The 14,274-nt window shown below is 38.9% G+C and overlaps 1 protein-coding gene across 1 annotated transcript in view; it reads left to right on the top strand.

Moving 5' to 3' along the window:
• Positions 1 to 13,923, top strand: part of creb3l2 (cAMP responsive element binding protein 3-like 2) — a 33,812-nt gene extending 19,889 nt beyond the window's left edge. Inside the window, exons 2-12 of the mRNA XM_028571205.1 lie at positions 238 to 481; positions 1,370 to 1,584; positions 1,676 to 1,754; positions 2,095 to 2,297; positions 3,262 to 3,408; positions 3,902 to 3,960; positions 4,938 to 5,006; positions 7,892 to 7,991; positions 8,224 to 8,353; positions 9,746 to 9,983; positions 11,365 to 13,923. Of these exons, the coding sequence (XP_028427006.1) occupies positions 238 to 481; positions 1,370 to 1,584; positions 1,676 to 1,754; positions 2,095 to 2,297; positions 3,262 to 3,408; positions 3,902 to 3,960; positions 4,938 to 5,006; positions 7,892 to 7,991; positions 8,224 to 8,353; positions 9,746 to 9,983; positions 11,365 to 11,440 (1,560 nt within the window). The 3' untranslated portion in view covers positions 11,441 to 13,923. The remainder of the gene's footprint in view (positions 1 to 237; positions 482 to 1,369; positions 1,585 to 1,675; positions 1,755 to 2,094; positions 2,298 to 3,261; positions 3,409 to 3,901; positions 3,961 to 4,937; positions 5,007 to 7,891; positions 7,992 to 8,223; positions 8,354 to 9,745; positions 9,984 to 11,364) is intronic.
• Positions 13,924 to 14,274: the final 351 nt, after the last annotated feature.

Raw genomic sequence — 14,274 nt, 5'->3', positions numbered from 1 at the left:
ACAAGTTTATTATTGGCTGCTTCCGTGTTCCCTGAGGTAGAGCAGAGGAAAACTTCAAGGAAAGGTGGCAATAAAAAGATCTAGCAGTCTATAATTACAGGGCCGGCTGTCACAGACTCTAACCGACTGGCTTTGTATAATTACCTGTCTGTCTCCTCGACTCCGCTGGCTTCAAATTGATATTTTATGCTCGCATTAAATAAGATATTTATAGTGTTTTCTTCCTCCTTTGTGCAGCACTTCTCCGAGCTCCTCGACGATCTGTCCCAGGATGCTTTGCTGGGCCAGCTGCTCAGCGACCCCTTCCTGTCCGGGGTGAGAGGCGGAGTGGAGGCCATGGAGGGGGAGGACGGGAGCGACCTGTCCCCGTCTTCCCCTCTCCCCCCGCACATCACGGCCGAGCACAGCTACTCGCTCTGCGGGGACAGCCGCCCACAGTCGCCGCTGTCGCACCTGACCGGAGAGCAAGGCAGCGACGCCGGTGAGACACAGATCATTGTAGTATCTTAATAATACAAGTTAATAAATAAATAAATAAATAATATATATATATATATATATATATATATATATATATATATATATATATATATATATATATATATATATATATAAATAAAACTTTTTTGTTTAGGTACCTGTACTTTACTTGAGTGTTTCCATTTGATTTCACTTCATACACTTAGACTTGTTCACTCCTCTACATGTATCAAAGAGATATAGCTTCTTTTTACTTTACAAAATATGGTGAATATAACCTGATAAAATACCAAATATTGTTAAAGATTAAAACCAGTGGTTTCAAACTTTTTGGCTTGTCACTTCTTTTCTAAAAGAGACATTTCCCTTACAAACTTCTCTTATGCTTTGTACAATACATGCATTTTTACCTGTGCGTTTATTATTTAATTATTCTTTCTTTTTAAATATGTGTATATATAATATATATGCACACCTTTAAGTCTAAATAGCAGGTGTATAGGACCAAACATTCTGTAAACAGAGAAGGAACTGTTGGAGATGGTAAGTCCCTTTGGAGTAGACTTTGGACTTTTTCACTTTGTAAACCTATAACGTGCACAAAAAGATATTTAACACAATAAAGGAAAGGGGAAAAGCCAAAAAGCATAATATGAGCACTTTAATAAAATGTAAGTGAATGACAGTGTGCAGGATTTCTTCTCAGTTAAGAGTATAAAGTGGAAATAGATAAAAAAAATAAAAAACACATAGGCTATAGAAAATCCGAGTCCTTTAAAATGGAGAGATGTATTTCAGATGTTGGTCGAGGCATAAAAATGTACAAAAAGGAGTCCATTTAAAAATCACAGAAACACTAACAGAGTCCATGTTGCTTCTTGTGCGGCAGAGTCTGATGGGGACTCAGCTGATTGGCCCATGGAGCAGGAGGACGCCATTGACAGCATCCTGTGTGAGACTCCTTCCCTCCTCCCCAACCTCTCTCTCTCTCTAGCCTCCAGCGCAGGGCCCCAGGCTCCTGAGGGCCCCGCTGTTGCCCCTGACGCTGCCGCCAGCCCACCTCAGACCACCGTCAGCAGCCACAACCAAAGCAAAGGCCTCAAGGTGAGCGCTCAGGGTGATGATCAGGATGAAAACGGATATTTTTGGTGATTTTTTTTTTGTCACTGTTTGTAACCCTGTCTTCTTTCTACAGATCAAAGAGGAGAACATCATCCCCCAGATTAAACTGGAGCCTCATGAAGTGGACCAGTTTCTCAATCTTTCACCCAAAGGTCTGAATTTAAATGCTTCCTCCCTCTCTTCCTCTTCCTCTTGCTGTTGCATGTCACTTATCTAATGCTACAAGGACCCCTGCTGGCCGTTTGCTGTTACCTCAAAAAAGTTGATACTACATTAGTTTATTTTAATGCTACTATCAGCAATAATACTTTGAAGGGCAAAGGCGTATGTGTCCAGTTGCATAAAGTTTTTTTTAATCAAGACTGTCATCAAAAAATGCACTTTGATGTCTTCTGAGAAAATCTCACTCAACAATCACTTCATATTTCACCCTGAAATACATCTGAATACGTTTTAGACTTAAAAAGGTCCCTCATGACAATCGTCTTTCAGGTCTGGAGTCGCTGCAGATGCCCCCCACTCCTCCCAGTTCCCTCAGCAGCGACTCTGAGGGCAGTCAGAGCCCTGTCCACGCCCCGCCCGGCCTGTCCTGCCCCACCTCCCCCACCAGCCCTCCTCCATCCCAGGCCGGTCTGAAGGTGTCGCCTCGCGCGGCTTCCTCGCTGTCCAACTCCCCTCTGCTCACCGCTGCTCATGTAAGTAACATCTGATGTCATTTGCATGTTAGTTTGCTTCTTTTCAGTCAAAACGTCTCACATTTGATTACATAGTAGTCTATATATCAACGACGTTTCACTTCCAGGATGGTTCAGGTGCCGCCGGAAATTCCGCCTGATGTCCGTCCCCTTCCTCTTTCTTTGTGTTGGCGTTCTAACCTCCGGTGGATTTCTGAGGACTATGGTTAACTGCTCCTCAGATCTCTGCAGGGTAAATCCAGACAGCTAGCTAGACTATCTGTCCAATCAGAGTTTTCTGCTGCACAACTAAAACAATTTTTGAACGTACACACGTTCCATCAAAACAAGTTCCTTCCCGAGGCTGATGATTGGTTTAAAGAAATGCCAATGAACCTTGAGCACGTTTTTCTCCCATCCTAGAATGCTAACCAGGCCCTCCTCCGCAGCGCTGTGGAGGAAGGTCTGGCAAAGCGAGACTACCAACACCAAGATATGGTGGCATGTAACCGACACTCCTGTGTGTTAGGTATGGAAGAGAAGTGCAGGAAAAAGACACAGACAGATTTATGACATAATTAAAAAGGTACCAGACTACATACAAAACAAGTTCCTTCCCGAGGCTATTTTGCAGCGGCGCCGTTGCTCCGTCCGACGCTTGGCTCCACCCAAGACGATTGTGATCGGTTTAAAGAAATGCCAATAAACCAGAGCACGTTTCTTCTCCCATCCCGGAATGCCGTGTGGACTAGGCAGACCCTCCTCCACAGCGCTGTGGAGGAAGGTCTGGCAATGCGAGACTAATTGCATATAAACAGCCAAAAAGAAGTGTTATTAATATTATGTTCCAACATGAGACTTATTTAGAGTTATTCACCGGCTAATAATAAACTGTATTTCAGTAAACCATCTTCTTGCATCGTTGAGAACTGGCTTCAAAATTTTCTGGGTCATAATGATTGAATTTCTCTTTTTGTGTGTGTAGAAGCTGCAGGGGTCGGGCCCGTTGATGCTGACGGAGGAGGAGCGCCGTACGCTGGTGGCTGAGGGTTACCCGGTCCCCACCAAACTGCCGCTCACCAAATCTGAGGAGAAGGCGCTGAAAAAGATCCGCAGGAAGATCAAAAATAAGGTACAGACTGATATACAGTATCAGGCCAGTATATCGATAGCCATATTATTATTAATAAACAACTCAAACTAGTTGTCAATTACAGTCACTTAATGTGAATCAAATGTGGTGATACATTTTGAGTCAATGGAGTTTCTGCTCTGATAAGAACAGAAGGGATGAAAAAAAGCAAATCATTGGGAGAGATGTTGTCATTCAAGCATCCATCCTTAAGAAAGTGTGTAGAGTTAAAGCGTAGATTAAAGAAATATGCCGATGAAAGATTGAAGCATGACTTTTTTACCGAAAGTAGTGACGGAAGAATCTAGTATTCACAAACGTTCCTCTTCTGTGTACACCTGTTTTTATCAACCCTGACATGAACAGATTTTAGGAAGTCCTGTTTTAAAAAATAAAGCTGAATAAAACCTCAATACTGGTTGAACTCTGTAACACGACATTAAAGTAAACACAGATGCTTCTTCTTCTCTAAATGTATTTTTCTTTGTTTTAGATTTCGGCTCAGGAGAGTCGCAGGAAGAAGAAAGAGTACATGGATGCTCTGGAGAAGAAGTAAGTCCTCCTCCTCTTCTTCTTCTCCTTGATTCTATAATCACAGCACAGAGACTGGGACATTCAAATAACTATCGCTCTGCAAAAAAACACATTGGCTTTTAATAGATTTACTGCAACTCCATTACTGATTTTCTTTCAATGAACACATGAAATAGTTCTGTATTCTGTATTTTCAACTATTTACAGTATTTCATATATTATGAGCAAACCTTGAACCAAATATATGTATTTTAAAAATTAAACCCCCAAAATTCAAATACAAAACAAAATAATAATAAAAAAGTAGAAGTTTGAGAAGGAGCAGGCAGAAGCAAATAGCTTATTAGGTCCTGCCCCTACTTCACAATATCATTATATTACAAAACAAATAGATATGCTAATACAGCATACAGTCTTTCAGGTCTTACAATAACTTACAACAATATACAACAATACCTTTACATTATAATTCCATTTCTATGTTTCGGTCTATTCTTTTCTGTATTGGTCAAGTATTGATTTCTTTAATGTTTTTTTGAACTTAATGATATTACATATTTACAGATGTAGCTCTTTTTAGATCCAAACTTATTTATTTAGAATGGCTTTTAGTATGTAGTAGTGGTGTGACAAATCCTCCTCTTGTTTCTATGTAACCTTTTCTGATTTTACTGTTTTCTATGTTTCATTCTTTTTATTGGATGTTATGTTGTTTTACTCTTTGGATACCTCCTAGTTGCTGTAAAGGGCTATATAAAAAAATGTTGATTGATTGAAATATATTATTGTGAGGTTGAAATGAGGCTTTGTGCGTGTGCGCAGAATAAAATCAAGAGGAATTTTGTTGGCTACAAAAATGGCAACTAGAAATGTAATGAGAAACAAATTAGATATTTAAAAAAAATCGGAAATATATGCTTCTAGTCATGCTACTGTAGATGGATACATAGAAAATGTCCAGTCACTAATCCTGCAGTACTCCTGTCTGACCACAGGGTGGAGACCTGCTCCAACGAAAACAACGAGCTGCGCAGGAAAGTGGAAACTCTGGAGTGTACCAACAAGTAAGAACGACACAGTGGATGTACACAGATTATACACACATACTGTACATATTAATACACTCACTGCACATGTGATTGACTTCGTATAAAGGTCCTGGAACATGTGTTTTAGACTCTAGGTCTAAAACACATGTTCAGGTTCAGCTAACAAAAAGATTGTTTAATAGCTAGAGATCATATATATATTCCTACATATCTTTATCATATCAACAATAAAATACATGTAGTAATAATAATTGTTATTAATAATCATTTATTTATCTTGTTTTCTTGCATGCAAACAGCTTCAGGTAACACTACAACACTACTGGTGGAAAGTACATTTACTCAAGTACTGTTTAAGTACAATTTTGAGGTACTTGTACTTTACTTAAGTGAATCCAATTTATACTTATATTTCACTACATTTCAGATGGAAATGTTTTTCACTTCATTTATTGAACTGGTGCAGTTACTTTTGACTTTACATACAAAACCTCTGATCAACTTATTAATTATGATGCAGCGATTAAAGGTCCCACATAACCTCACAGCTGTTTTAAGTTCCGTTGCTGATAAGACCGACTCAGGTTGGAGTTGTACTTTATCATCATGTACTTATTGTACTTAACAATGATAACGTTGTATATTGCCCCACATTTAAAATAACCATAGAGCTGCTGAAGTTTTTACTATTTAATTATCTTGTTGCACACAAACCTGTGTGTACAAATTAATAATCTTGTGCACATAAGATAAAAAAAAAAAAAAAAAAAAAGAAGTAATCTTTTGGGAACTTGAAGGCTGCATAATGACAAAACACTCTGAAAAGAGCCATTTTTAAAGGTGCTCTAAGCGATTTTGGGTGACGGCACTTCTTGTTGACGTTCGAAGTATTTTCAAACAAAACGAGGCTAGCTCGCCCCTCCCTCCTCCTCCTCCTCCTCCTCCTCCTCCTCCTCCTCCTCCTCCTCCTCCTCCTCCTCCTCATCCCGTCCCCTCCCCTCCCCCTCCCTTCCACGCACTAACCTCCCAACCCCCGCCCCCAACTCCTTGTCTGGTATCGGCTGGAACGCTGTTTGTTATGTTTGGTGGTGCAGGTTGGCCAGTTTGTTTTTGTTGCCATTTGTGGAGCCTGGGCTGTCTACAGAGACCGCATTTTTTTTACAGTGTGTTCAGAGGACAGGCAGCTAGCAGATAGTGAGGAGATGTTTGCTGTATGTGACAAAAAATGTTGTAGCCTAAAAAACGTGTGACATTGCTTAGAGCACCTTTAATTTTTGCTGGTAATGCTTTTACTCAAGTAGAATTTCAAATGCAGGACTTTTTTCTTTTTCCACCACTGCCACAACGTCTCTGTACTCTGAGATGAATGTAAATATTTTTTGTTGTTGTTGCTTGTGACCTCTCTTTTGCTGACTGATTCACCTAACCACTTTTAGTTTTTAGAAAAAGACAAGAACTCTTCATAGATTCTGTCAGTGGTGACACAGATATGCGAGCTGCAGGAAAGGTCTCCGTCACAATGATTCGACAGTGGTGGTGACAGTCAAAACACCAGGAAGTTAAACAAGGGAGGATTCAGTTCTGAAAATGAAAATGTCACTCTGAATCCAACCCTGTCACATCCTCAGGGATTTCGCTTTCAAAATTCAATATACAATTTTTACTTTTTACAATCCTTTTTAAAGGATTTGTTTTTATCACACACGGTGTAGCTGAGAGGATCAGGGAGGGAGGATGTGTCAGGAAACATAGAATTTTATTATTGAATCAAAAGCTCCCTGTAGATCTGTTCAAAAGCAATTTTGTGTGTGTGTGTGTGTGTGTGTGTGTGTGTGTGTGTGTGTGTGTGTGTGTGTGTGTGCGTGTGTGTGTGTGTCTGTGTGTGCGTGTGTGTCTGTGTGTGTCTGTGTCTGTGTGGTGCACTCAGTGAGTGCAGTGTATACATCTGACTGGAACACAGCTGTTTTGGGTCTTGTTTTCCACTCAGTGGTTAAAGTGGGCTTTCTGTCTGAAAGTTAAATGAACCGGGTGTTTGTGTGTGTGTGTGTGTGTGTGTGTGTGTGTGTGTGTGTGTGTGTGTGTGTGTGTGTTTGTGGATGCTGGTGCAACTGGACAGTGTCTTGTTAAGCTGCCCTTTTAACGAAGCAAACAACAGAACAAATCCTGTGACTAATGCTGAATAAAAGACATTAACTCTGAACAGTTTTGTTCCTGTTTATACGCGTTATTTTATTTACATATAAACAGGGGTGAAAGATGATATTTTACTTACAGTGAAGTAATACTCTGCTACAAGTAAAATCATTCAGAATGTTAGTTACTGTAAGTAAAAGAACAAAAAACATTAGCATGAAAATATATTTAAAGTACCAGAACTAGTCCTCATAATGCAGAATGGTCCATTTTGGAATCATATATATTAATATATGATGATATATTTTGTATTATTAATCTGAATCTGCAAAGTAACTAAAGTTATCAAATAATAAATAAAAAATAATAAAAGTAAAAGCTACAATATTTCCCTTTGAATTGTAGTGGAATATCAGTATAACGTCGTAGAAAATGGAAACACTCAAAGTAAAAGTACCTAAATGAACTTACCTTACACCACTGCATATTAATTATATGTACAGTATATAAAAGATGGTGGTGTATAGCAATGGAAAATGTAGATCTTTTACTAAAGGAAAAGTTGTACAAATAAAAAAAATACATGTGCTTTTACAAAACTGCGAAAAATATTTACATCAAAATATGTCAATTCTTGCACAGAAGCACCAACTAGTACTCCACATTTCAAGTTGTTGTGGACTGTTGTGTTTTGTGTGTGTCTCTAATGTGTATATTACATGTATGTGTATGTGTGTGTGTCTAACCTGAGTGTGCTTCCTCCCCAGGTCTCTGCTACAGCAGCTGCAGTCTCTGCAGGCGGTGGTGGCCGGCAAAGTCCCCAAGTCCTGCAGGATGGCAGGCACCCAGACATCATCATGCCTAATGGTACTTGTACACTGTGTGTGTGTGTGTGTGTGTGTGTGTGTGTGTGTGTGTGTGTGTGTGTGTGTGTGTGTGTGTGTGTGTGTGTGTGTGTGTGTGTGTGTGTGTGCTAACAGGAGATTGTGGTGGTGAAACATTGATTAAAATATTAAATTTGAAACATCTGCTTCCATCATTCATTAGCAGCTTAGCATTTATAATTAATTTCTCTCTCTCTCCCTCTGTCCTTCTGTAGGTGGTCGTGTTGTGTTTTGCTCTGTTTTTGGGGAGTTTCTACCCCAGCAGTTTGACTCCGTGCTCCAGCATCACTGAAACTGGCCTCGCTTCTCAACAGCTGGCTGTCAAAGAGTCCTACACAACCACAGGTAATTAAACTATACACTCTATAAACTTTCTAAGGTGATGTTACTGACCGTTTGTGTTTAAAGCTTGTTGGGCGGCCTCCAAGTTGTCAAAAATAATCCTATTCATTACGATTCACTCCTGATGGTGTCTGAACAGCCTCTTCTTTATTGCAGGAAGAGACAAATTAAAGGTGAAATGTCATCTTATAGGTTCCATATTGTAAAAAGTGAGATTTCCATGTCTTTTGGGGTTTATGAAGCAGGTCAAGGTGCTATATAAATACAGTGACAATACCAGAACGCTCAATCCACAGAGAAATGCACACAGCCTGTATTCAGAAACTGCCTTTTAAATGAGCTGTCAAGACTGTGATGACACAACTATACTATATATAGGTAGAAAGTGCCACTACAGTGGCGTTACAGTCATTCCCCGGCTGCAATGACAGTGTCGAGACTCTGAAAGCACATTTCCGGAAGACCCGGAAAACTGACCAATCGGAGAAGACTGGGATTTTTCGGGAGGGGGGCTTAAAGGGACAGGCGCTAAACACAGTGTTCAGACAGAGGGTGAATACAGGTATAGTATATTCAGACAATAATTTGTTTTTAGTACATTAAAGCATGTAAACCTGTTCTAGTAGAAACCCAAAATACAAGTATGATGCTGGAAATGAACATAATAAGGGACCTTTTTAAGTTGAAGAAACCTCAACATTAACAAGTGATCACAATTATACAAACATTTTATACACATATTTTGAAGGATATAGAAATGCTATTGTTTCCACAAAAACATCAATATATTAATTTATGTGTGCAGCTACAGTAAGATATGCACCCTGAGACTGGCTATCAAATAGTTATTGAAAGTAGACTTTTAGACAGTTTTCAGCTAAACTGACCTTTCCTGCTGTTTCCATTGTAATGAATCATTACATCATTAGTTCTCCACTATAAAACTGTGCAGGCCCATTATAACCTCGCCAATAATCAGATTCCACCTACAACACTGCTATGAGAGCTACAGAGCTACTGATTAGAAGGGATGACCTTTCACTACATCCTCTTTACTACCTCACACACAAACACACACACACACACACACATTTTTAATAGAGACCAGATATCATTTTCTTAACAATCAAATCCAGTTTCCTGTCCAATCCTGCCAACACAAACAAACACACAAGCAGTTTTTCAAAAAGCAGAATATATCATAAATAGTGTGTGTACAGGATAGTGTGTATTTGTGTGTGTTGCTCCCATGCATGACTGGTGCCACTGGTGTGTGTTCACTCTGAAAAGGTTGAAAAACGTTATTATCCTGTTTAACATACACAGCGAAATTTTTCCTCAAACCGTGATATTTTAAAATAAAGTTAATTAAAATGTATTTTTTTCTTTCTTTAGTGAAGTCGAGGAATCTGTTATCAACGTTCGAAGACGAGCAGCCACACCTCCTCGGTCTAGGCGGGGAATATCCCGCCCAATGGGAGGACACGTCGGCTGTCGTCATGGCAGTGTGGCGTCGCTCAGAGCAACAGAAAGTGGCAGAGGTGGAGCCCAACATGGTGGAAACACACCCACCCTTCAGAAATAAAAGCAATGAGACGCAGACATCGAAAAACCTGCTGCTGGACCTGCAAAGGTAAACACACACACAAGCTTTATAGTTATTTAGAATATATAACAGAATAAGAAGTGGGTAGTTAGCATGAGCAGTGATAGCAGCAATAGCTGAACACACGAAGAAAACAGCGCCACCTACAGACACTCAACAGTCAGACTGCAGATGAACAGGAGCCAAATCAGACTTTTTCCAACGATTATGAGACACAGTTTTTTTTCTTCCACCAATGAAAATCTTGAAAATTACAGAAAAAAAATTTCAGAATAAAAAATGAATTGATGCACTTACATATGTATTTAGCCCTGAATGTAACTTAAAGTGATGGTTCGGAGTAATTTCACCTTAGGGTCCTTTGCACCATGATCTCGAGCCAAACAACCCCCCAGAAGCTTTTTTCACCTGGGTCGAACATTGGTTGAGTAAGCGTTATCAGCTGGTTAGCTTAGTGCAGGCGCTAATGGATCCAAGTGTGTATCTCATAAGTTACCCCACTAATAATACCCAAAATGATACCAAACTTCTACCGTACAATCTAAGTAGTACAAATAGGTTATGTACTCATAAAACAATGGATTGGAAAGTTTGTAAGTACACCAGGAGTTTATTTAAATAACACTTGCCTGCTGGCTTCTGCTCTCTGCTGCTACTGCTACCAGCAGTAAGACGAGTGCTTAGGGACGTCTACAAATTACAACACCGAAAAGAGTTACAACAAACATATTTATTAATTTAACTTATTTTTTAAAAGTGCTGTAGTACAACTAGCAGGAGACAAGTTATAATTGAGGTAAGTTTGGAGACACTACCTTATTTAATGATTAAAGTAATAAATATTTTTGTTGTATCTCTTTTCGGTGTAGTAATTTGTAGACGTCCCTAAGCACTCATCTTACTGCCGGTAGCAGTAGCAGCAGAGAGCAGAAGCCAACAGGCAAGGGTTATTTAAATAAACTCCTGGTGTACTTAAAAACTGTCCAATCCATCGTTTTATGAGTAAATAACCTATTTGTACTACTTGTAGAAGTTTGGTATCATTTCGGGCATTATCAGTGGGGTAATGTACAAGATACACTCTTGGATCCATTAGCGCCTGCACTAAGCTATTCAGCTGATAACGCTCTCAATGTTCGACCCAGGTGAAAAAAGCTTCTGGGGGGTTGTTTGGCTCGAGGTTGTGGTGCAAAGGACCCTAGGGTGAAATTACTCCGAACCATAAAACTCTGACAAGTAGTTTAAATAAGCCCTTGATATAATGAAAATCTGGATGACATTTGTTTCCCTGGTCTCACTACACAAAGAGATACTTTGCTGATTTAAATCTAGCTCTGTGTCATCTTAGTGTGGGAAGTGACATATTGTTTCATGTTGTCCTAACACACCTCTGATCGTTGTCTCTCAGGTCTCTGGAGCAGAGGACGAAGGAGAGCAGCAGTAAAGTGATAGAGCTGGAGCGAACGGTCAACGAGACCTCCTGAGGTTCAAGTCAACACCCACCCTAAACGCCCCTCCATCCCGGGACCCCACCTCCCTTACACCCCATGATGACCTTTGACCTCCCCCCCCCTGTAGAGCATGGTTCAGTGTCCTGGAGCAAACCTCATACAGTAGTTCCCACTGCCGATTGTTCCATCTCTGCTTAATCAGATACACTGTAATAATAGTAATAATAATAATAATAATAATAATAATAATAATAATAATAATAATAATAATTCAAAGAGGCACTGGTTGCCTTAGTTTCTTAAGTAACATTGCACTGAATTATTCTTACATGAGTCAACTTATCAGTTGTATCTGTTGTCTTAATTGACCTGGCTTGAATCACGTTGAGATAAATTCAAATAGATGTATTTAATGATGCAGCGTGGCATTTATTCCAGTGGAAAGTTTATTAAAATATGACACGTGAGGCTTTTTACAGGACACTGAAAGAGAACCTTTTGTATTTATAGAAACCTTGTTTGTTTTGTTAAAGTTATTGCTTTTTGTAGTTCTTCTAATGTTTTTATTCCATTCCAGTGAGGCATACATCCCATTTTGATACTTGTTTGTGTTCGTATTGTTTTTTGTTTTTTTTCTTTTGCTATTTTATTGTACTCTTTTATATATTGTTATTGTTATATTGTTATATATTTTCTTCAGCTGACTTGACATTTCAAACATCGAGGGCTTAACGTGGGGGTTCCTGCACTCATTTGAAAAAATGTTTCAAAATCTTTATTTGTTGATGTAAAAACACCATATTTGGGATGTTTATAGTGTGCTGATGAATCTGCAGCTCAAATCTGCTATTTTCTCACAATTAATACCGACTGCGGTTTTAAAATCCAGTTAAATAAAAAGCAAAATAGAGCACCTTGGGGACCCTGTTAGCTATGCTTCAGACATTTTGACTTTGTTTGGTCTGTGTGATGAGTGCGAGTCAAGAGTCAGAAGCCTCTTGAGGGGACTATTTTTTTGTCAGGTTGCTCTTATAGCTTTTGTGTGCAGTTGAGAACTACACCTCCTTTAAGAGTAGTCGGACATTTTAGGACATATCCTTTATTTGCCTTCTTGTGGAGAGTTAGATGAGAAGATCGATACCACTCTCAAATTTGTATGGTAAAAAATGAAGCTACAGCCACCAACCAGTTGGCTTAGCTTAGCATAAAGACTGGAAACATAGGGAAACAGCTCTTATATGTCCAAAGATTAAAAAAATAAATAAAAAAAACACATACCAGCACCTCTAAAATTCATAAATTTCCAAATGAGATTTGAGGTATTCATTTGTGAGCTTCAGAGGTGCTGGTAGACAGGTTTTGTTACCTTGTTACCTTAGACAGAGCTACGCTAGCTGTTTCCATGCTAAGCTAAGCGAAGCTATGCGCCTGCTGTCAGTAGCTTCATATTTATTGTACAGGCATGAGTGGTATCATTCTTCTCATCTAACTCTGTGCAAAAAAGTGAAAAGGCGTATGTCCCCAAATGTCAACCTTTGTCTTAAAAAAAGTGTGATGTAACAACAGAATGAACTTTCTGCACTAACTGTATTTGACCTTTAATCCTGCGATGCTTTTGCCTTAATCACTTTTACTGTCAGCTCCAAGAGTCTTTATTTGCTATTTTTCAGCATTTGCCAAATAGCTTTTCCCCGACATGAAAAAAAGTATCTATTTTTGTAAATATAAGTTGTTAATAAATAAGCAAGTCTAAATATGTCTGGGATCTGTAGTTTATAAACCAATCCATAATTCATTCAGAGTTTATTTTGGATGCAATGTTGTTGATAAATTATAAATGTAGCTTCAAAGTTTGTCCTGACTTTCTGTTGGGTTTACTTTGTTAATTACAGGTCATGGCTTTAAAAGTCTTACTTGTCTACTTCAAGTGTATAACGGATGGATTCTTACATTTCTGAGCTTTATTGAAACATGTTATTTCATGTATGTTACAGACCTCTTGTGTTCCAGGTCTGTCCATCCATGTTGTAAATACAAATTTGTTAAAAATGAAATAGTATTAAGTAAATTAAGCCCAGAGTCATAAGAAATTGTGACTTACACTGTGAGGATGAGTCAACAGAAATAGATCCCAGTGCTGTTTAGAGACTATAAAACAATATTTGTATATCCTGGTCTCATATTTTAAGCTTTGTAGATAAATCAGTGGCTAGATTGTCAAAGATTTATTGTTAAATCTGTATGTAAGGACGCATTGATGATAGTCTTTGCTCCAAGCCACAGCAAACTCACTGCTGAGTCTATAAACAGTAGAGATCATGGAAAATAAAAGATATTGTTTTTATTCTGACATTTTTATGGAAAATTCTCTTCTAGTTTAAACTAGCAGCCAGTGGAGAGATTTTCTTCTCCCAATTCAGATTTAATTTCCATGTTGCTTCTTTGTAAAGCCACTCCTGTCTTTTTGCTTTCAAATGAATATAGTATTTTCCTTAGTAAAAGCGTATTTTCTGTGATTGTGTGTGGTGTGTTTATGGTCAATTGTTAATATTAGAGACAGGGGCGTAGCACAAAATTCTGGGCCCTGTAGAAAGGCATTTTCTATGGGCCCCTCCCCGCATCCACAGCTATTCATTCATAGCATCTTTTTGGGCCCTCCTCACATGAAGGCCCTGGGTACTCAGTCTCCCCTTTCCCCCCAGTCCGATGCCCCTGATTAGAAAAGACAGAAAGCCAAGAAAAAAGCTGTTATAGTATTTTTTGAGCTGGGGATACTGGAAACAGTACCATGATACTTTGATATTAGGCCTACATATTGGACAAATAATAATGCCATTAGACTTGCCATGGTATGAGTATTATATCAC

This window comes from Perca flavescens, chromosome 23, assembly GCF_004354835.1.
Source record: "Perca flavescens isolate YP-PL-M2 chromosome 23, PFLA_1.0, whole genome shotgun sequence".
Classification (NCBI taxonomy): Eukaryota; Metazoa; Chordata; class Actinopteri; order Perciformes; family Percidae; genus Perca; species Perca flavescens.
Note: the sequence above shows the minus strand (reverse complement) of the source record. Positions and strands in the feature narration are given on the sequence as shown.